Source organism: Chiloscyllium plagiosum, chromosome 38, assembly GCF_004010195.1.
Source record: "Chiloscyllium plagiosum isolate BGI_BamShark_2017 chromosome 38, ASM401019v2, whole genome shotgun sequence".
NCBI lineage: Eukaryota > Metazoa > Chordata > Chondrichthyes > Orectolobiformes > Hemiscylliidae > Chiloscyllium > Chiloscyllium plagiosum.
Genome location: NC_057747.1, coordinates 2,073,199 through 2,097,888, shown reverse-complemented (window position 1 = coordinate 2,097,888; position 24,690 = coordinate 2,073,199). Strand labels below are relative to the sequence as shown.

General features: G+C 42.5%; 1 protein-coding gene across 5 annotated transcripts in view; it reads right to left on the bottom strand.

The window, feature by feature from the left end:
* The window catches only part of LOC122541750 (serine/threonine-protein phosphatase 2B catalytic subunit beta isoform), a 117,102-nt gene that overhangs the window by 79,409 nt on the left and 13,003 nt on the right, over nucleotides 1-24,690 (bottom strand). The window contains exon 1 of one of the 5 annotated variants that reach the window (XM_043678656.1): nucleotides 6,485-6,564. The exons of the other annotated variants lie outside the window; for them this stretch is intronic. Within the exon in view, the coding sequence (XP_043534591.1) occupies nucleotides 6,485-6,506 (22 nt within the window). The 5' untranslated portion in view covers nucleotides 6,507-6,564. Of the gene's footprint in view, nucleotides 1-6,484; nucleotides 6,565-24,690 lie in introns of those variants that run through there. 5 annotated transcript variants of the gene reach the window in all.

Here is a 24,690-nt window from a genome sequence, read left to right as displayed (position 1 = left end):
GGCAGTTAGTGTTTAATCTAGATAAATGGGACGTGCTGTATTTTGGAAAGGCAAGTCAGGGCAGGATTTATGCACTTAATAGTAAGGTTCTGGGGAGTGTTGCTGAACAAGAGACCTTGCCGAGTGTAGGTTCATAGTTCGTTGAAAGTGGAGTCAAAGGTAGACAGGATAATGAAGGCAGCATTCGGAATGGTCAGTGCACTGAGTATCGGGGTTGGAGGTCATGTTGCAGCTGTACATGACATTAGTTAGGCCTCTTTTGGAATACTGCATTCAATTCTGATCTCCCTGCTTTTAGAAGGATGTTGTGAAGCTTGAAAGCCTTCAGAAAGGATTTAAGAGGATGTTGTCAGGGTTGGTGGGTTTGAGCTACAGGACAACGTTGAATAGGCTGGGGCCATGGAGTGTCAGAGGCTGAGGCGCAACCTTAAATCGTTTGATAAAATGAGGAGCAAGGATAGGGTGAATAGCAAAGGTCTTTTCCCCAGGGCAGCAGAGTCCAATACCAGACAGCATGGGTTTAAGGTGAGAGGGAAAAGATTTGAAAGAGACCTAAGAGGCAACTTTATCACGTAGAGGGTGGTGTGTATGGAATGAGCTGCCAGAAATAGTAGAGAAGTCTGGTAAGATTTCAACATTTAAAAAGGCATCTGGATGGGTATATGAATAGGAAGAGCCAAGAGGGATATGGGCTAAGTGCTGGCAAATGGGACTAGCTAGTGGTAGGGGACTCAGTAGTTAGACGGCTTGACAGGACATTTTGTGGTCAGGAACGGGACTCCCGGATGTTATGTTGCCTCCCCGGTGCCAGGGCACGGATGTCGCCAATCGGGTTTACAAGATTCTGAAGGGGGAGGGTGAGCAGCCAGAAATCGTGGCACCAATGATATAGCCAGGAAAGGGATTGAGGATCTGAAAAGAGACTGCAGGGAGTTAGTTTGGAAGCTGAAGAGCAGGACAAGTAGAGTAGCGATCTCAGGTTTACTACTGGTGCCACGAGATAGTGAGATGAGGAACAGTCACTGAATGCAGCTGAACACGTGGCTGCGAGGCTGGTACAGGAGGGAGGGCTTCAGATCCTTAGAACATTGGGATACCTTCTGGTGAAGGTGGGACCGGTACATGAAGGACGGGATGCACCTGAACTGGAGGGGCACAAATGTCCTGGATAGGATATTTGCTCGTGTGATTCGGGAGGGTTGAACCTAGTTTGGCAGGGGGATGGAAAACAGAGCCACATATCTGAGAGTTGCAGATGGGGTGAATCTATCGGGAAGGTTTCTCACTCGATAAAACAGGGGTCAGTTAAAGCAAGGAGTGTCAGAAACAAGAGTGACGAACTTGCAGCATGGATCAGTACTTGTGGCTACGATATTGTGGCCATAACGGAGACGTGGGTTTCACAGGGGCAGGAATGGTTGCTTGATGTTCCAGGGTTTAGAATGTTTAAAAAGAACAGGGAGGGTGGAAAAAGAGGAGGGGGTGTAGCATTGCTAATCAGAGTGTGCATCACAGCTACACTCAGGGAAGGTTGTTGAGGAATGTTTGTCTACTGAGTCAGTATGGGTGGAAGTTAGGAACAGCAAGGAAGCAGCCACAGCATTGGGAGTTTTCTACAGACTACCTAATAGCAGTAGAGAGATTGAAGATCTCATAGGCGGGCAGATTCTGGAAAAATGCAGATGTAGCAGGGTTGTTATGGGTGATTTCAACTTTCCCAATATCAACTGTAACCTCTTAAGTGCAGATAGATTGGATATAGCCAATTTTGTCAGGTGTGTTCATGAGGCTTTCCTTACTCAGTACGTAGACAGACCGACGAGGGGAAAGGTCATTTTGGATTTGATGCCCGGCAATGAGCCAGGTCAGGTGTCAGATCTCGTGGTGGGAGAACACTTTGGTGACAGTGATCACAACTGCCTCACATTTACCATAGCCTTGGAGAGGGAAAGGAGCAGTTACCGAGGAAAGATATTTAATTGGGGAAAAGGAAATTATGACGCTATCAGACAGGAGTTGGGAAGTACAGACTGGGAGCAATTGTTCCACAGAAAGGGCACAGCAGATATGTGCAGGCTATTTAGGGAGTTGTTGTGGATGATGCACAAATTTGTTCCTCTGAGACGGGTGAGAAGGGGTAAGATTAAGGAACCTTGGATGACGAGAACAGAGGAGCTTCTCATCAAAAGGAAGGCGGCAGTTTACGAAAGGTGGAGGCAGCAAGGATCTAGCACAGCTTTAGAGGATTACCGGCTTACTAGAAATGAGCTCAGAAATGGACGGAGGAGAGCCAGGAGGGGGCATGAAAAAGGCTTGGCAAGAAGGATTAGGGAGAACCCAAAAGCATTTTTCTCATATATGTGAGGAATAAGAGAATGATCAGGGAGAAGGTACGGCCAGTCAGGGATAGCGTAGGGAATATGTGCGTCGGGTCTGAGCAGATAGGGGAGGCCCTAAATGAGTTGTTTGCTTCGGTTTTCACTAAGGGACCTTGTTGTGAATGAGAACTTTGAGAAGCTGGGAAACAGGCTTGAACAGATCAAGATTGATGAAGTTGATGTGCTGGAAATTTTGGAAAACAGTAAAATTGGTAAGTGCCCAGGGCCAGACCAGATTTATCCTAGGCTGCTCCGGGAAGCGAGAAAGGAGGTTGCTAAGCCACCGGCGATGATCTTTGCCTCCTCACTCTCCACACGAGTCGTACCAGAGGATTGGAGGGAGGCGACTGTTGTTCCTCTTTTCAAGAAGGGCAACAGGGAAATCTCTGGCAATTACAGACCAGTCAGTCTTACGTCTGCAGTCAGCAAAGTTTTGGAAAGAATTCTGAGGGATAGGGCAAAGCATAGTGTGAATAAAGGCAGTCAGCATGGCTTTGTGAGGGGCAGGTCATGCCTCACAAATCTCATTGAGTTCTTTGAGGAGGTGACAAGACAGGTCGACGAAGATCGAGCAGTGGATGTGGTGTATACAGATTTCAGCAAGGTATTTGATAAGGTTCCCCATGGTATGCTCATTCATAAAGTCAGGAAGTATGGCAAATAGGGAGATTTGGCTATGTGGGTTCAGATTTGGCTGCCTGGGGGTCAGTGATGAGTGGGGTCCTGCAGGGCTCTGTTCTTGGGCCTCTGCTGTTTGTAGTTTTTATATATAGCTTGCATGAGGTTGAGGGGTAGGTTAGTAAATTTGCAGATGACACAAAGGTTGGAGGTGCCATTGATAGTATCGAGGGCTATTGCAGGCTGCAGCGCGACAGACAGGATGCAGAGCTGGGCTGAGAAATGGTAGATGGAGTTCAACCTGGATAAATGCAAAGTGATGCATTTTGGAAGGTCGAACTCGAATGCTGAATACAGGATTAAAGACAGGATTCTTGGCAGTGTGGAGGAACAGAGGGATCTGGGTGTGCAAGTACATTGATCCCTCAAAGTCGCCAGCCAAATGGATAGGGTTGTTAAGAAAGCATATGGTGTTTTGGCTTTCATTAACGGGGGATCAAGTTTAAGAGCCGCGAGGTTTTGCTGCAGTTCTACAAGCCCCTGGTGAGACCACACTCGGAATATTGTGTCCAGTTCTGGTCGCCCTACTATAGGAAAGATATAGAGGCTATGGAGAGGGTGCAAAGAACGTTTACCAGGATGCTGCCTGGACTGGAGGGCTTGCCTTATGGAGAAAGGTTGAATAAGCTCGAACTTTTCTCTCTGGAAAGGAGGAGGAAGAGAGGAGACTTGATCGAGGTATGCAAGATAATGAGAGGAATAGATAAAATCAATAGTCAAAGACCATTCCCCAGGGCAGGATTGACTGGCACAAGGGGTCATAGTTTGAAGATATTAGGAGAGAGGTATACAGGAGATGTCAGAGGCAGGATCTTTACGCAGAGAGTTGTGAATGCATGGAATGCATTGCCAGCTATGGTGATGGACGCAGAGTCACTGAGGACATTTAAGCAACTGCTGGACATGCACATGGATAGCAGGGATTTGAGGGGTGTGTAGATTAAGTTATTATAGTTTACATTAGGATTTAACCTCGACACAACATTGTGGACCAAAGGGCTTGTTCTGTGCTGTACTTTTCGGTGTTCTCTAACCTGGACATTTCTCTCCAAGCCACTTACCATCCTAACTTGGAAATGTATCTCTATGCGAACACAGTCATTGGGTAAAAACCCTGAAATTTCTTCCCAAAGGCAGCATAGTTCTACCAGTAGCACACGTCAGTGCAGGTTTGGAGGGCCGAAGGCTTGTTCCTGTGCTGTCTTGTTCTGTTTCCTATGGTCTGCATTGGATAAAGAAGGCAGTTCACTGCCATCTTCTCAATAGCAATTGGGGACGGCAATAAATGTTGGGCAGTCAGCGACATCCATATAAGAAGTGACTAATAATGGTTTTCAAAAAAAAAAAAGGTCAGATGGCAAGAAACTTGGCGTGGGTTTGTGCGTGTGCGCGCGGGCATGTGGCGGGGGCAAGACTTGCAGGTGGTGATGAATCTGCTGGCCTTGCCCTTCTAACCATAGAGGTCATGGGCTCAGAAGATGCTATCAAAGAAGGTATGGTGCAGTTCACAAATGGCTAAAGATGAGCAATATCAGCAATTTACTGGAACTGATAATCACAAGCAATTTCTTAAGAATGAATTTACTGGTTTTTACAATGTTGCTTTGGGTTTGGTTACAATCACAGTCTGCCTACAACACCAGATGGTCACGTCCGCCAAAGGTGACACATCACAATGGAGGAGTCAGCAATTTCCAAAGCCAGACATCTTCTGGACCTAAGCATAATCAGTGTCAGCAGAAACTGCAGGGTTCCTTTCTAATAGCTGAGAGATCAGCATACTAGTAGACAGAAACAGGAGGATGGTGCATAGCTGTGAAGATTGCTCCCCTTAAAAGCTATTCTCCAAATGACCTAGCACCAATCTAAATGCAAAAGAACAGGGAGAAGGTGGCAGCAACATAGAAAAAGTACTTTACACAAAACAGATGTCTAGGAATTACGGATCAATAATCTTGGGTTGTTTATAATATGAAGTGCTTGAACATAGCTATAGTCAAAATCTTGACACAGGTTTTCCTATAGTTAGAACCAGCATTCCAACAAATTTTGTTCAGGATGAGAATTGGGAATCAAAGAGGTGCCAGTAACTGCTGTGATGAGCATAGTCTCCAATAATTACATCATCTTTTCTGGGAGTTGCAGTACTTAGATCCAAAGGATAAACACTTAAGCAATACACTAAAAAAACTGCATGTTTTATTTGTCAAATATTGTTGAACATCATAATATGAAGCTTCACATTCATGAAGACAGACCTGTGATTGGCCTATAGGCACTCAGAATAATTACAACTGGAGCAGAACAATTGCCCCCAACAACTTAATTGAAAGTCCAGGTTTAATTAGGATAGTGAAGGAAACAGAGGATTATGCAAGCCTGTCCCCATCCCCAAGCCATCAAGACTGTGTTACCTCAGGCATTTCATGGATTGCTGAGAGCCCATAGGTCAGTAGTTCAATCCCAACCATGTCTATCATTGTTTCATTGCTGGAAAAGCGCAGCAGGTCAGGCAGCATCCAAGCAACAGGAGAATCGATGTTTCGGGCATAAGCCCTTCTTCAGGAAGCTCTTCCTGAAGAAGGGCTTATGCCCGAAACGTCGATTCTCCTGTTCCTTGGATGCTGCCTGACCTGCTGCGCTTTTCCAGCAACACATTTTCAGCTCTGATCTCCAGCATCTGCAGTCCTCACTTTCTCCTATCATTGTTTCATTGGCAGTTGGCAGGAGCCCACTATTACCACTACTTCCTTTTAAGGGTCTATTCCTGCACCCTCAGTACAGAAATAGTAATGGTACCTGACTACTCCACCAATCTCTGTAAATTTATTTTCCTGAATCAGTGTTCACAGCCTCTGCATGCACATTAATGTGACCTCAAGTGCTTCTGCATAATTTTCAGAGTCTGTAGACTGCAAAATGACTGACTGTTCTAACTATCATCAGTAGAATTAAATGAGACAAATAGATGTACTTCAATACAGGACTACTGTTTAGCTTTGGTTTGATATCAGTAGTATTTACAAGGTGCAAAATTACACAGCAGCAAAAATAATGCATCATCCCCAAAATGTTTTTATTCTTGGGATGTGGGCATCGCTGGCTGGGACAACATTAATTACCTATTCCTAATTTCCAAGAGGCAGTTAAGAGTCAACCATATTGCTATGGGTATGAAGTCCAGAGGAGTTAGGGATGGCAGATTTCCTTCCAAAAGTGACATTAACGAACCATGACAATTACTAATGATTACATGGTCACCATTTTTCAATTTCAAATTTTTTATTGGATGTAAATTTCACCACTGGCCATTGAGAGATTCAAACCCATTCCCCTGAAAATTTACCTTAAATTCTGGATTACTTAGTCCAATGACATTAGCACTGCACTATCGCCTCCCAAGAGACATCAATTCCCACAACACAAACCTGTTTGTGACCTCTGAGCCATGTGAAAATGTAGTCCTGAATTTGGAACTGTTTTGTACTTTGGCAATTTGAGGATTTGGTTTCACGCGGGACCTGAAAATCCAAAAGATGGAGAATTTCATGCCAGTGTCTAATCAACATCAGTGGCCATTGACTCAAATGGAAAAGAAACAAAAAGAATCGTATTAATGCAGCCACTCTTTCATATACCAAAGCAGCTCACAGCAAACTGTTTTGAAATTAACATCACTGCTGCTTTGTCAGTAAACAAGACAAATAATATGAATCTACAAACAAAATAACAATGACATCAATGACCAGTTAATCATATTAGTTGAGATGAATGATGGGACTGACTTGAGCATAATCACCTAAGTATTGAAAACTAATATGAAAATCTAATACTAATCATGTTAAAGTTTTTTTACGAATGTCCGTTAAAACATTTGCTATAGAATCATAAAGACATACAGCACGGGAACAGACCCTTCGGTCCAACTCGCCTATGCCAACCAGATATCCTGGACTAATCTAGTCCCATTTGCCAGCACTTCGCCCATATCCCTTTAAACCCTTCCTATTCATATACCCATCCAAATGCTTTTTAAAATGTTGCATTTGTACCAGCCTCCACCACTTAAAGAGTCAGAGTCATTGAGATGTACAGCATGTAAACAGACCCTTCAGTCTAACTCGTCCATGCCAATCAGATACCCCACCCCAATCTCATCCCAATTACTTCCTTTGAATCCCTACAGTGTGGAAACAGGCCATTCAGCCCAACAAGTCCACACCGACCCACCGAAGAGCATCCCACCTAAACCCATTCCCCATTACTCTATATTTACACCAGACTAATGCACCTAACCTACATATCCCTAAACACGATAGGCTATTTATTTAGCATGGCCAATTCACCTAACCTGCACATTTTTGGATTGTGGGAGGAAACCAGAGAACACGGAGAAAACCCACAGAGGCACTGGGAGAATGCGCAAACTCCACACAGTCACCTGAGGCTGGAATTGAACCGGGTCCCTGGCGCTGTGAGGTAACAGTGCTAATCACTGAGCTACTGTGCTGCCCTGACAGCTCATTCCATACATGCACCAACCTCTGTGTCAAAACATTGCCCCTTAGGTCCCCTCTAAATTTTTCTTTCACCTTAAACCTATGCTCTCTAGATCTGGACGCCCTATCCATGCCCTCATGATTTTAAAAGTCTCGGTAAGGTCACCCCTCAACCTCAAATGCACCAGGAAAAACAACCCCAGCCTATTAAATTTCTCCATGTAGCTCAAACTACCCAACTCTGGCAACGTGTTTGAAAGGGATCAGAAAAGATTTACAAGTTTCACAACATCCTTCCAATAGGAGGGAGACTAGAATTGCACATAATATTCCAAAAAGTGGCCTAACCAATGTCCTGTACAGCCGCAACAAGACCTCTCAACTCCTATACTCAATGCTCTGATCAATAAAGGAAATCATACTAAACACCTTCTTCACTATCCTATCTACCCGAGACTCCACTTTCAAGCAACAAGGTCTCTTTGTTCAGCAACAATCCCCAGGACTTTATCATTAAATGTGCAAGTCCTGCTCTGATTTGCCTTTCCTAAACATAGCACCTTACATTTATCTAAATTAAACTCCATCTGCCACTCCTCGGCCCATTGGCCCATCCGATCAAGATCCTGTTGTACTGAGGTAACCCTTCACTACTGTCTACTACAGGTCCAACTTTGGTGCCATCTGCAAACTTTCTAACTTTACCTTCTATGTTCATACCCAAATCATTTATATAAATGACAAACAGTAGCAGACCCAGCACCGAGCCTTGTGGCACATATCTGTTCTCCTGTTCCCTGGATGCTGCCTGACCTGCTGCGCTTTTCCAGCAACACATTTTCAGCTCTGATCTCCAGCATCTGCAGACCTCATTTTCTCCGCACATATCTGGCCACAGGCCTCCAGTCTGAAAAGTAACACCCCACCCCTACCCACGGTTTTCTACCTTCGAGCCAGTTCCATATTCAAATGGCTAGTTGAGGTTCTATTCCACGTGATCTAACCTGAGTAACCAGTCTGCCATAAGGAACCTTGTCAAATACCGTACTGAAGTCCATATAGTTCAAGTCCACCGTTCTGCCCTTTTCATTACTTCTTCCAAAAAAAAACCCAATCAAATTTGAGAGACACGATATCCCATGCACAAAGCCATGGTGACTATCCCTAACCAGTCCCTGCCTTTCCTAGAACAAAAGAAAATTACAGCAGAGGAACCTCCAAGCCTGCACCGATCCAGATCCTCTATATAAACTTATTTTCTGAGGACCTGCATCCCTCTGCACCCTGCCCATTCATGTACATGTCTAGATGTATATTAAATTATGTTATCGGACCCGCCTCTACCACCTCCACTGGCAACGGGTTCCAGGCACCCACCACCTTCTGTGTAAAGAATTTTCCATGCATATCTCCCTTAAACTTTTCCCTTCTTACCTTGAACTCGGGACCTCTCGTAATTGAGTCCCCACTCTGGGAAAAAGCTTCTTGCTATCCACCCTGTCTATACCCCTCATGATTTTGTGGACCTCAATCAGGTCTCCCCTCAATCTCCATCTTTCTAATGAAAATAATCCTAATCTATTCAACCTCCCCTCATAGCTAACACCCTCCATACCAGGCAACATCCTAGTGAACCTCCTCTGCACCCTCTCCAAAAATATCTACGTTGTTTTGGTAATATGGCGACCAGAAGTGGACACAGTATTCTAAACGTGGCCAAACTAAAGTCCTATAACAACTGTAACATGACTACTAGCAACTCTTGCACTCAATACCCCACCCGATGAAGGAAAGCATACCTTCTTGACCACTATTGAGTTGCCACCTTCAGGGTGCAATGGACCTGAACACCCACATCTCTCTGTACATCAATTTTGCCCAGGGCTTTTCCATTTACCATATAGTTCACTCTTGAAGTGGATCTTCCAAAATGCATCACCTCGCATTTGCCCGGATTGAACTCCATCTGCCATTTCTCTGCCCAACTCTCAAATCTATCTGTATTCTGCTGCACTCTTGGACAGTCCCCTTCATTACCCGCTTCTCCACCAATGTATGTGTCATCTGCAAACTTACTAATCAGACCACCTATACCTTCCTCCAAATCATTTATGCACATCACAAACAACAGTGGTCCCAGCACGGATCACTGCAGAACACTACTAGTTACAGTTCTCCATTTTGTGAAACTCCCTTCCACTACTACTGTCTCCTGTTGCCCAACCAGTTCTTCATGCATCTAACTAGTACACCCTGGACCCCATGTGATGTCAGCTCCTCCATCAGCCTACCATAGGGAACTTTACCAAAAGCCTTAGTAACGTCCGTGTATATGACATCTACAACCCTCTCATCAAATCAACTTTATCACTCCCTCAAAGAATTCTATTAAGTTGGTAAGACATTACCTTCCCTGCACAAAACCATGCTGCCTATCACTGATAAGCCTATTTTCTTCCAAATGGTAATTGGTCCCATTCCTCAGTATCTTCTCCAGCAGCTTCCCTACCAGTGAAGTCAGGCTCACCAGTCTATAATTACCTGGATTATCCTTGCTACCCTTCTTAAACAAGAGGACAACATTAGCAATTCTCCAGTCCTCCAGGACCTCACCTGGTTTCAAGGATGCTGCAAAGACATCTGTTAAGGCCCTAGCCATTTCATCTCTCACTTCCCTCAATAAGCTGGAATAGATCCCATCTGAACCTGGGGAATTCTCCACCTCAATGCTTTTTAGAATACCCAACACTTCCTCCCTCCTTATGCCTGACTTGACCTAGCATAATCAAACATCTACCCCTAACCTCAACATCCATCATGTCATTCTCCTTGGTGAATACCAATGCAAAGTACTCATTAAGAATTTCAGCCTTACCTTCAAACAGATGTTCCCAATCCACATTCCCCAGGTCCTGCCGAATTTTGCTATAGTTGGCCTCTCCTAATTTAGCACTGTTCTTTTAGGACCATTCTCGTCTTTGTCAAAGAGTATTCTAAAACTTATGAACCTGTGATCACTATTCCCAAAAGTAATCCCTTACTGAAACTTGAACCACCTGACCATGCTCATTCCCCAGGTACCAGGTCCAGTACGGCCCCTTCCTGGGTTCGTCTTTTTACATACTGCTCTGTAAAACCCTCTTGGATGGTCCTTACAAATTCTGCTCCATCTAGACCGCTAATACTAAGTGAATCCCAGTCAATATTGGGAAAATTAAAATCGATCACCATCACCCTGTTGCTCCTACATCTTTCCATAATCTGTCTACATATTTGAACCTCTATCTCATGCTCGCAGTTGGGAGGCCTGTAGTATAGCCCCAACATTGTTACTGCACCCTTCCTATTTCTGAGCTCTGCCCATATTGCTAGAGCCCTCCATAGTGCCCTCCTTCAGCATTGCTTTGATATCCTCTGACCAGTAATGTAACTCCACCCCTTTTACCTCCCTTTCTATCCCGCATTAAGCATCTATATCCTGGCATATTTAGTTGCCAATCATGCCCTTCCCTCAACCAAGTCTGAGTAATAGCAATATCATACTCCCAGGTACTAATCCAAGCCCTAAGTTCATCTGCATTACCTAGTTTACTTGTCTGTATTAAAACAAATACACCTCAGGCCACGTGTTCCTTTGCGTTCATCATCTGCTCCCTGCTTACTTTCCCCTTGGACATGCTGACTTCATTATCTAGTTCCTTCCAGGCTTTAGTTACTACCTCCTTACTGTCCACTAACCATCTCATTTGGTTCCCACCCCCCTGCCACTTTAGTTTAAACCCTCCCCAACAGCGTTAGCAAAAGCACCCCTTAGGACATCAGGCCAGACTGGAACCAAATACCTGACCCTCAGGTTTCCCTCCAACAACTTGCCCACCACCACCGTCAGGCTCACCGGTCTATAGTTCCCTGGCTTTTCCTTACCACCGTGTTAGCCAACTTCCAGTTTTCCGACACCTCACCTGTGACTATCAATGATGCAAATATCTCAGCAAGGGGCCCTGCAATCATTTGCCTAGTTTCCCACAGACTTCTAGGGTACACCTAATTATGTCCTCGGGATTTATCCACCTTTATGCATTTTAAAACATCCAGCACCACCTCCACTGTAATATGGACATTTTTCAAGATGTCACCATCTATTTCCCCACATTCTATATCTTCATGTCCTCCTCCGCAGTAAACACTGAAACAAAATACTCATTTGGTATCTCCCCATCTCCTTTCCAAAAAGCAGGCACCTCACATTTATCTAAATTAAACTCCATCTGCCATTCCTCAGCCCATCCAATCAAGATCCCATTATACTGAGGTAATCTTCTTCACTGTCCACGAGACCTCCAATGTTGATGTCAACTGCAACTAACTACACCTATGTTCACATCCAAATCATTTACATAAATGACGAAAAGCGGAGGACTCAGCATTGATCCTTATGGCACACTGCTGGTCACAGTTCTCCCTCTATTCTATGTGATCTAATGTTGCTAATCAGTCTACCATGAGGAACCTTGTCGAACAGCTTACTGAAGTCCATTTAGATCAGGTCCACTGCTCTGCCCTCAATCATTTTCATTTCCTGTTGGACATAATCATTGTCTGACATCAATGAAGTGCAAATGTTATTAACCATTTGTCAGGCCAAGCTAGATATGGTAAAGGTATGCTGTAATTGGACAAAGACTGCCTTAGCAAAGAGGAGGTGCAAATAGTGCTGAACATAACGCACCAAACACCTTCACTTCTGATCTTAATATGGAGCAAAAGTGAAGCAGATGAAGATGGCTAGGATTCAGATAATACCCAGAGGAACTCCTGCAGAGATGTTCTGGAGCTGACATGATTAACTTCCAACCATCACCTTCCTTTGTGCTAGATCTAGCGCCAGCCAGAATGTTTCCAAATGATTCCAACTTTGCAAAGGCTCTTTGATACCACGATTGTCAAATGTAATCTTGGTGTCAACAGCAGGCAAGCTTACCCCTCTGAAGTTCTTTTTATCCATTTATGAACTGAGCACTAAATAGTCCTGGAGGAACACAAACGGAGAACTACTCAGTTTGTTGTTACTAGCCAAGGGCTGCTTGATAGACTTGTTGCTGACCCTTTCCATGACTTGATTGGTGATCATGAATGGAGTAATGATGTGGTAAGTAGTTTGGCTGCATTTGTCCTGCCTTTTGTGGACAGGGGAGACCTGGGACAATTTTTCACATTGCCTGATAAATGCCAGTGTTGCAGCTGTCTTGGTACAGCCGGTCAGGGATGGGAAGTTCCTCAGCACAAGTCTTCAATATTATTTCTGTACTATTGCCAGGGTCTACAGCATTTGCAGCATCTGATACCTTTGATATCATATTGAGTGAATCACACTGACTGAAGACTGACATTTGTGATGCTCGAGATCTTCAGAGGCGGTGACCGAGGTCAATTATCCACTCAACACTTCTCACTGAATATTACAATGAATGCATCAGCCCTACCTTGTGAAACATGGTGGGGCCCACCTTGAGGACCAGAATATTCACACAGCCATCTCCTCCATGGAGTTGCTTATATATCTACCACTGCTCATGACCGGTTGGGGCAGGATCCAGTGGTCCAGCGCTTGTGGAAACACTCAGCTCTGTCCAACACTTGCTGCTAAAGCACTTCACATGCCTTAGTCTTGGATTGTAGCTTCAACATGTTGACACCTCATTTTTGGTGCTTTTCCTGGCATTGCTTCCCTATGCTCTTCATTGAATCAGGGTTGGTCTCCTGATTAGTGGTATTGGAGGAAAGACCAGGACAGGACGAGTGCTGGAATACAATTCTGCAGTTGTTAATGCCCAATATGTCTCATACGTACTCAGTCTTAAGTTTGTTTGATCACTTCCAAACCTATTCTATTTGATGGCAGAATTTAATTTGAACAATTTGATTGGTGACATGATTGTTTCACACCTGGAACTTATTACGTTGCAAGACCTTTGTGCCAATTAATGCAGTGCCTCCCAGTTTAGGCACACTCATAGTAAGTGCAGTAGAGTAAAACCACCTCCTCTTTACCATTAACCCAACTACTGTATATGGTCAAGCAGCTGCTGTACTATTACAGCACTCTTCCATTTGTAATGTTAACTGGGAATATAAAACTGTTTAGACTTTGGCTTTATGCTGCACAGAAGCAAATGGATTGAGACTGCTCAAGTTCTACTCAAGGACATGAACTGTCAGGCAAATGCCAACACTCAGTGCTCTGTCTGCTACTTCCCAACATGTATGGCCAATCCACCCTCAACAATTAATAGTGCAAGAAAAGTAAAATAGAATCAGAACTAAGTTACCAGAGGCATCTACAGGATGGCAAGTTTAAGCAGCAATGCTTAATCAATTCTCAAAAAAGGTCACAAATTAACTTTTTGTCAACCAGTTCTCAAGCTCACACTTTGTCTAAAGACTCTGCTAAACATTACACCTGTCTAAATAAAAAAAACAGTGGAAATGCATTTTGCTGCACACTGTCAAGCTCTGACTTGTCTAAGTTGAATGGATTTGGTGCCAATTTGCTCTAAAGGATTTCAGTGCCATGTGTGAATTGCTACTACAGCAATGCTGTCATATTGCTATTCGTCATACAGATCCTTTCCAAACACAAGGCAGAGACTGCCAATACCTATGAAAAGGATTTTTACATTATATAGTGCTACATCTTCTGAAAAAAGTTAACTTTTTATTGTCCTTCAGTCAATAAATTTAAAGTTATGAGTAAATCCAATAGGGGCTCAGGAACAAAATAAACCAAACAACATAAAACATTCTGTCACAAGGAGTGGAGCACAACTGCATTGAGGCATAAAGGGCTAAACTAAATAAGCATGGAGAAGTAGGAAAAAAATATGCTAAGATGAAAAAAACAGATATGCGAGAAGGTACATGTGCAAAATAAACGAGTTGGTCTGAATGGCTTTTTTTTGTGCTGCAAGCTCATACAAAGTCAATCTCAATTTAAACTCTAAACACAGGAGCCTCTACTAACCAAAGCAAAAATTTCTTCTCACTCGTAACTTTCAGTCTCTATTCACATTACAGCACTGCATTAAAATTGCTGAGGTCTTATGCTCCATAGGCAGGCGACACCTCAAATGGTGGATTATCTCTGCTTCAGGCTGTGCAGGTCAAACCATTTATTATAGCTAAGACAGAGACAGATACATTCTTGATTTGTAAGGGGACCAAGAATTATTGAATGAAGGCAAGAGAATGGGGTTGAGAAACAGACCATCTATGATTGAATGACGATACAGGCTCAATGGGCCAAATGGTTTAATTCTGTTTCTATATCTTATGGTCAAAGACTTCTGCAAAAGTAAACGCCTAAGCTGGCCATTCTTTTCTCCAAAGACACCCACATCCAGTGAAAGAATTACTCTCGCTTTTATTGACCACAGCATTCATCTCGGTCACAGATCAGCAAGTTGAATTTCATGCTGCTGCCTGTCCTAACTGACCCCAAATAATAGAGAAAGATCAAGATCAAAATTAATTTCATTACCTTTACACATGTTGCTGACATAAATAATTACTCTAAAATTACAAATAGCCAGGACATGACATTTGATATTTGTGTTGATGTATCCACCAGCGATTACTTTTCAAAGCCTAAACACCTCCACTATCTTTTGTGGAAACTGTACACTATGTAATTACAAAGACAGCAAAGTACAAAGATGTGAAATAATAACTAGACGTCTTCTTGAAATGAAACATCTTGATTTTCCCTTTGCAATATTAAATTGAGACAGCAAACTGAATTAGAGCTATATGAGTATTTCACCTTCTGATTAGGGGCTCTGCACCCTGGGATCATAGAATAGAATATCCTTTATTGTCAGATGTACTGTAGCACAGGCACAGTGAAAAGCTTTTACAATGGCTGATTTTAATGACACCATCTTAGGTTCTAGTACCAAGGTACAAACCTTAGATACAAAAGAGGAATAAGAAAAAGTAGTAACATTAGTGTCTAAAAAAATTAGAAATCAGGTCGTTAGAACACAGTCAAAGGATTAACGTTACAGTCAAATAGCAGCAACTCAGCACGTGGTCTGATCACCCGTGCCAGGCCCCAGTCCAACAACTGCCCTGCTCCACTCCAAGCCTCCAGTCCCCTCCACACTGACACACAGCTGCACCAAGGCAAGGTGCGTTGCTCCGGGACCCGGGTTTCCCCTCGTGCTGCTCCGGGACTGCTAAAGAAGAAAAAAAAAAGAAACAAAGCAAAAAGAACAGGTGGAGCAGAGGAGCTCTGGTAGGAGCATCCTACTGTCATACAGCATAGAAACAGATCCTTTGGTCCAACTGGTCCATGCCAACCATAATTCCAAATTAAACTAGCCCCACCTGCCTGTGCGTGGCCTACATCCCACCAAATATTTCTTATTCTTAAACTTCTAATTTTTTTTTCAAGAAATGTCCTAACTGTAACCCGCATGCACCACTTCCTGTGGAGGTTCATTCCACACATAAACCGTTCGAAAAAACTGCCCCTCATGCCTTCTTTAAATCTTTCTCCCCTCACCTTAAAATTATGCCACCTTATCTTAAAATTTCCCAGCCTAATGGAAAAGACATCTGCCAGTCATCTTAAGAGTCATATAGCACATAAATAGACCCTTCGGTCCAACCAGTCCATGCCGACCAAAATCCCAAACTAAATCACCTGCCTGTGCCTGACCAATATCCCTCCAATTCTTTCCTATTCATGCACCTGTCCAAATATCTTTTAAAATATTGTAATTGTACCCTCATCCATCACATCCTCTTGCAGTTCATTCGACACACAAACCACCCTCTTAAAAAATTTGCCTTTCATGTCTTTAATTCTCTCTCCTCTCACCTTAATGTACTCCCTGGTCTTGAAATCCTCCATCTTTGCCTCGTCAACCAATCCTCTATCCGTGCTAATACTTCACCTATAATGTCATGCATCTAGATAGAAATTATCCAGTTAGGCAGACGCAGCATGGGTTCATGAAGGACATGAAGGACTAATCTTTTGGAATTCAATAAAGACATTACGAACATGGTGGACAATGGGGACCCAGTAGATGTGGTGTACATAGATTTCCAAAAGGCCTTCAACAAGGTTCTATACAAGCGGCTGCTGCATAAGATAAATATGCATGGTGTTACAGGTAGAGTATTAGCATGGACAGAGGATTGGTTGACTAACAGGAAGCAAAGAGTGGGGATAAATGAGTGCTATTTTGGTTGGCAATCAGTAACTGCTGGTGTGCCTCAGGGATCAGTGTTGTGACTGCAATTACCTAATTTACATAGATGATTTGGAGTTGGGGACCACGTGCAGTGTGTCAAAGATTGCAGACGAAACGAAGACAAGTGGCAGAGCAAAGTGTGCAGAGGACTGTGAAACTTTGCAGATGAACATAGGTACTTTAAGTGATGCGCAGATGGAAGTCTGGCAGATAGAGTGCAATGTTACTAAATGTGAAGGCATCCATTCTGATAGGAATAACAGTAAAAAGGACTGTTACTTGAATGGTAAAAAAATTGCAGCATGCAGCTGTGCAGGAGGGCCTGGGTGTCCTTGCGCATGAATCACAGAAGGTTGGTCTGCATGTGCAACAGTAATTACGAAGGCAAACAGAATTTTGTCTATTCATTGTTAAAGGGATCGAGTTTAAAGGCAGGGAGGTTATGTTGCAGCTATATAGGGTGCTGGCAAGGCCACACTGAGGGTACTGCATGCAGTTTTGGTCTCCTTACTTGAGAAAGGAGGTACTGACATTAGAGGGGGTACAGAGGAGATTATTTCCAGAGTGGAGGGGTTTTGACTTATGAAGAGTGAGTAGACTGGGATTACATTCACTGGAATTTAAAAGAATGAAGGGGGATCTTATAGAAACATAAAATTATAAAAGGAATAGATAAGCTAGATATAGAGAGGATGTTTCCACTGGCAAATAAAACTAAGACAAGAGGGCATGGCCTCAAAATTAGGAGTGCAGATTTAGGACTGAATTGAGAAGGAATTTCTTCACCCAGAGGGTAGTGTATCTATGGAATTCCGTGCCCAGTGAAGTATTTGACGCTACTTCAGTAAATGTTTTTAAAGCCAAGACAGATTTTTTTGAACAATAAATGAATTAAGGGTTATGGTGAGAGGGCAGGTAAGCAGAGCTGAAGCCATGAAAAGGTCAGCCATGATCTGATTGAATGGCAGAGCAGACTCAAAGGGCCAGATGGCCTACTCCTGCTCCGAGTTCTTATGTTTTTAAGAGAACTACCATCAACTCTATTTATACCTCTCATGATTTTATAAACCTCTAAGTTCAACTCTCAACCTCCCACCTTCTAAGGAAGTAAAAAGTCCCAGCCAATCCAGTCTCTCCTTATAACCTAAATGCTACAAACCCAGCATCATCCGGGTAAATCTCTTCTCAACCCTCCCCAGCTTAATATCCTTTCTATAATAGGGTGACCAGAACTGGACACAGTACTGTAGAAGAGGCCTCACCAATATCTTGCACAACCTCATCATAACGCTCCAGCTCCTATACTCAAAAAGGAGGGAGTAATGAAGACAAGTTCCTTAAACACCCTAGGCGTGACGCAAACTTCAAAGAGTCATGTACTTGAACCTCTAGATCTCTGTTCTACAACACTTTTAACTGTAGTAGTGTTGCCCCTGCATTTTGCTAAAAACAGACAATATCTCGTATTTATCCAAATTAAGCTCCATCTGCCATTCTTTAGCCCATTGATCAAGACTTCTTTATAATCTTAGATGACGTACAATGTCCACTGTATCAATTTTGATGTCATCCTCAAACATACCAACAATGTCTTCTATATTTTCACTTAAATCATTTATATAATGACAAAGGTAGACCCAGCACCAATCCTTATTGGCCAGAGTCTAAAATCCAACCCTCCATTGTCTCCTGCTATTAAGCCAATTTTGCAACCAATTAGCAAGTTCACGCTGAATCCCACATGATCCAACTTGATTAATTAGTCTACTATGTGGAACTTTAACAAAGGCTTTTCTGAAGTTCAAATAAACATTGTCTGCCATTCTGCCCTCATCAATCTTCTTGGTTACTTCCTCAAAAAATGATCAAGTTTGAGAGACACTATTTCTCTTGCACAAAACAATGCTAACTATCCCTAATCATTTCTTGCCTCTCCAAATGCATATAAATCCAATCTTTCAAAATCACTTCCAACAGCCTACCCAAAGTCATACTCTCAGGTTTATAGTTCCCAAGCTTCTAACATCCCTTAAACAAAGGCACAACATTAGCCACTCTCCTGTCATGCAGAATCTCACCCATATGTATAGAAAATATTTCTGTAAGAGGTCCCACAATTTCCTCTCTAACTTCCCACAGCATCCTGGGATAAGTGAGATTTGGTCCAAGAGATTTATCCACCTTTATATTTCTAGCACTTCCACTTCTGTAACGTGAGTGGTTTTCAAAACATCAATATTTATTTGAATTCTCCTGCTTCCATTTATTTTCCCCACAGTAAAAACTGACATGAAATATTTATTTATTATCTCTCACATTTCCTGATGTAGATCTTTAAAGAGAATCATGCAAACCTTTCCAATGCCATTAAATAAGTCAATTCTACAAGTACCTTTGTATTTTGTTGATTACCACTACACTACTACTTATTCCTCCAAACCAATTGAAAGTTGTGTCATATTAATAATGCTATTGCCTTCAGTCAACACTTATCTTTCACAATTCAGGACAGCAGGATGACAGATGGTGTGCAGCAACAAGCCTTTGCCCATACAGAAATGTGTGAAAGCCACAGCTCTAGTGTTTTACAACTCAGAGTGAACGATAAAACTCTATCCCGAGCAGTGAAACCAACCTACGGTAAAAAGATACAGAAGCAAGAGGATCTAAATGTATGAACATTTTTATATTTGCTCAATTACGTTGAGCGGCACGGTGGCTCATTGGTTAGCACTGCTACCTCACAGCGCTAGGTCCCAGGTTCGATTCCAGCCTCGGGCGAATGTCTGTGTGGAGTTTGCACATTCTGTGTCTGTGTGGGTTTCCTCCGGGTGCTCCGGTTTCCTCCCACATTCCAAAGATGTGCAGGTCAGGTGAATTGACCATGCTAAATTGCCCATAGGTGTTAGGTCAGAGGGGGGTGGGTTACTCTTCGGAGGGTCGCTGTGGACTTGTTGGGTCAAAGGGTCTGTTTCCACACTGGAAGGAATCTAAACTAATCTAGATTACTGGTACAACATTAAGTAATCCCATTTAAATCTCCCCTAACACTTCTCATTCATTCAAGACTGATTCTCCAAGGCTTATCACAGGTTTTCCATCCTCACTGCTCCATGCTTGATCTATACCAAACAAACCTTTCGTCTATTTTCAGATTAAATGTTCAGATTGAAGTTGAAACAGAGATCATAACAGGTGATGTCAGTCAAATTGAAAATGAGTCATAATAGCTGGTGATTGGCAACAATTTATACAGCCTATTTGACTATGCTTTAATTCTTAATGTAGAGAATGGAGACTGGAAAGGTTGTCACAGCGTCATAGTTCTGGGAAAACTGGAATGGAAATGATTGGAAAATAGCATTCTAATATCTCCAAAAAAACAAATCGCTGGAAAAACTCAGCAGGTCTGGCAGCAAGAAAACAGTTAACGTCTTGGATGCAGTGACTCTTCAAAATTGATTTAGTTCAGAAAAAGCTTTGTATATATGCTGAAGATGCGGTGGCAGGAAGGAGTATGAATCAACAGGTGGAGATGGAGCTCAGAGGGCTTATTGCACAAGATCAGTCCATTTTAAGTAGCCATAGTGAAGTGATTGAAAAACAGACACGTTTCCATGTTTCTGGTCACTGCATTTTCATTCACAGAAAGCATGCTTGTAGGCAAACTCCTTGTCACTACCTCAAAGCTCCACATACAGAGCAGCATGGTGGCTCAGTGGCTAGCACTGCTGCCTCACAGCGCCAGGGACCCAGGTTCAATTCCAGCCTCGGGTGACTGTCTGTGTAGATACTCCCAGTGTCTGCATGGGTTTCCGCCCACAACCCAAAGACATGCAGTCAGGTGAATTGGCAGTGCTAAATTGTCCGTAGTGTGAGGTACATTAGTCAAGGGTAAATATTGGGTAGGGGAATGGTTCTGGGTGGGTTACTCTTCAGAGGGTCGGTGTGGACTTGTTGGGCCGAAGGGCCTGTTTCCATACTGTGGGGAATCTAACCTAATCTAAAACTCATTTGTGGGCAGGCCCCTTGTGTTTTCACAGTAAATACCCAAGTCTCTGTTTCTGCACTGTATTGAATTATAGTATATCTTATATTATCCCACCATTCTTCCTACAAAAATACATTATGTCTAAGTATGCTAAGTCTCATCAGTATCTGCCAGCCACTTCTTTCTTGAAATCTACCAATGAAAGTCATACAGCTCACAACAAATTGTAATATCTGGAAATGTTAAGCAGGGACTTACTGTAGTGCAGAATATAAACAACAGAAGCAACATGGAAATAATATTAGTCGAGTATCAGTAAGCTGTAGTGGTTAATGAATTTTTTGGACTTGAGGAAGGTTTGTTGCGGAGATGCCCAGGGGACGCCTGCTCGTCCTAATGTATATATTAATGGCCTTGACCTTAGCGCACAGTTCCAAAATTTGTGGATGGTACAAAGCATGGATACATTGTAAACTACGAAGAGGACATAGGTAAGTTAGTAGAATGGTAGATAATGGTAGATGGAGGTACAGGAGCAGAGGGCCTGAAGCTTGTATAAGACAGTGGCTCACTCTCAACTGGCCAACTACTCTGGGTAGCACACTTTACGGAATATGCCAAGGTGAACAGTGTAGAAAAAGTTCAGAGAAACATTACAGGGATGAGGAACTTCAGTTTAGCTGACAGTTTGGAGAGTTGGGAATCTGTTCCTTGAAGAAGCAGATGAGAGGAGATTTGATAGTCTTATTCAAAAGCATGAGTAAGCTGCAGAGAAGAGAAAAGGAAAAGCTGCTCATTTAAGTAGAAGGATCAAAAACAAGACAGCACAGATTTGAAAGGTAACTGTCAAAAGTAGTGGAGAAACGTTTTCATGCACAGCACGGTTAACATATAGGAGTGTGATGAAGGCAGATTTACTTGACACATCTGAAGGAACTGGGGTTCATTATCTAAAAACGTAAAAATATGGAAGGATACAGAAAAGAGGGCATGAGCTGAATTGCTCAGATGCTGGTGTAGACAGGGCAGGCCTAATGGTTCCATTCTATGATCTGCAAGTATTTAAATTGCGTCACGCAGATCCAAATCATTAATGTACATCAACAAAAGCAACAGTATTAATATCAACTCCTGGAGACTCCACTATATGTTTCCACAAGCTCCAAAAAGAAAACACTATTGCCGGTCATTCAGCCAACTTCACATCTATACTACTACTTTCCCCTTTAATCCATTGGTTTTAACTTTGTTGGCAAGTCTATTATGTGGCATGCTACCAACCATTTTTTGCAAGTCTATAAAAACTGCAATTACTTCTTTTATCAACTGCCCTAAATGTGTGTCCTTTGGCTCTTGATCTTTCCAACAATGAGAACACTTTTCCCGATTATTCTGCATAAATGATTAATGAATTTGAATAGCTCTAAAAAATCTCCTCTCAACTCTAAGGAAAAGAGTCTCAATTTCTCAAATCTATCCTTGGAAACCTTATGAATTTGTTCTTCAAATCCTTCCTAAAGCATGGCACGTAGAATTGAGCAAATTCTCCAGTTGAGGCCAAACCAGTGTTTCATCCAAGTTTAAAGTAAAATCCTTGTTCTTGTACTCTGTGCTTATTAATAAAGCCCAGGGCACTGTATGCATTGACTGTGATCTTGACTTGTGCTATCATCCACATTGACTGTCACAAATGTATCCCTGGTCTCTCTGCTCATGCAAACCCTTTAGAATCATATCTCTTGTTCTATATTGTCACTGTTCTTTCTCCCAAAACGTGTCATTTCACATTCCTCTGCATTGAATTTCACTTACTACTACTTTGCCTGTTCTACCAACATATCAATATCCTTTGGAAGTTCCACATTATCCAGCTCACCGCTCATAAGGGATCCCAATTTTACAGATATTTATGGGTGTGGGAATACAAAGGATGTAAAAGGATGAAGTGAAGTAATGAGCTAATTTGCCCACAGGTACGATCACAAAGTTTTTGGTAGCATCTAACAGAATACAGAGGAAAGCAGGAAGAAAAGCAAATTCTCGAACAGTTGACACCCAATGAGCAACAGCCAAGATTAGAGTGGTGCTGGAAAAGCACAGCGGGTCAGGCAGCATCCAGGGAGCAAAAATAAAATCAATGTTTTGGACAAAAGCCCTTCATCAGCCCTCCTGATGAACGACTTTTGCCAGAAACATCATTTTTTCATGCTACTCGGATGCTGCCTTACCTGGTGTGCTTTTCCAGCACCACTCTAACCTTGACTCTAATCTCCAGCATCTGCAGTACCCACTTCTGCCTACTCAATAAACAAGGCTGTGTGGAAGTTATACCAAAGGATTAGAAACCTGTAAAAGTAATCTTTTAGTGGAAAGGCAAAGGGACAAGCTGAGAAACTATGAACTATACAGCTCAACACCAGTAAAGGGTCAGTTTCCAGAGACTAGAATATAAACATAAAATTAATACTTATGTATGAAGATGTAACCTAATCAAGAATAGCCAGCACATATTTAAGCAAGTTACCTTATCACTAGGCGTTTTCCTCAAAATATAATAAATAAAGTGTCTGGATTTTCAACAAGAGCTTGGTAACACGCCAAAGAGAAAGCCTATTGATAAAATGAAGGCAGATAATGTTAGTTTGGAACATGGATATGAAGTTGGTTGAAGGCCTTCGTACTGAATAGGAATAGTGGGAGCCAAATCGGAATAGAATTTGGAAAAAAAATGAAAAACTAGAAAATATGGAAAGGAAATAAGTATCAACTGTTTTAGAGTATGAAATTGATGAAAGTGGTTCCTTGTGTAATTACATTCTATAAAGAAGGGCCTTTTAGATGCCTACGGAACCTTATTGTAGCTGAAGCCCATATTTTCAAAAGGGAGAAACAATGATCAAAAAAAGCATTCACAAATTGCAGACTGTTTCTTAAAAAAAAAATGAAGGGCACCAACTTTTTCCAAGTCCTAAGACACTTAGTCACTGTCAATTATTTTTAAACTATCAGCATCAAAACAAATAGCAGATTTATCATAGAGTCATACAGATGTACAGCAAGGAAACAGATCCTTTGGTCCAACTTGTCCATGCCGACCAGATATCTAGTCCTTCCTGCCAGCACCTGGCCCATATCCCTCTCAGCCCTTTCTATTCACATACCCATCCAGATGTTGCAATTATGCCAGCCTCCACCACTTCCTCTAGCAGCTCATTCCATACACGCATCTGCCTCTGCGTGAAAAAAGTTGCCCCCTTAGGTCTCTTTTATATATTTCCTCTCTCACCCTAAACTTACTCTCTAGTTCTGGACTGCCCCACCCCAAGGAAAAGACTTGTCTATTTACCCTATACATGCCCCTCATGATTTTATAAACTTCAAAAGATCACCCCTCAGCCTCCGACACTCCAGGGAAAACAGCCCCATCCTATTCAACCTCTCCCTGAGAATGTGTATAGGGCATAAGCAGGCAGGGAAAGAGTTTCACAAAACTCAGAACTTAATAAGAGGTTCAGCTGAGCATGACTCAGATCAGATAACAACTTGCAGTTCACAATCAGGTGCTGGAAGCAAGGGTAATGGGTTAACAAGGTGGAAAAACAGTCAATATGTAAAGCCATTGAACAATATTGGAAGCATTCAGAATGCAAGGTCAGCTAACAAGGGGAAAAATATCTATTTTATGAATTCCGATCAACAAAATTAAGAACATTCATTGTAGAACAGTAAAAGGTGTTTTGTGTCTGCTACTGATACTCGTTGACTGCCACAGTTACCCAATTAATACCTATGTTGCCTTATCTGGATGTTCCTCCCTGTAAAATGACTGCACAATTCATTGAGAAACTGCCATTCCAGAGAAGAGACAGAAGTCACTTCTCTGT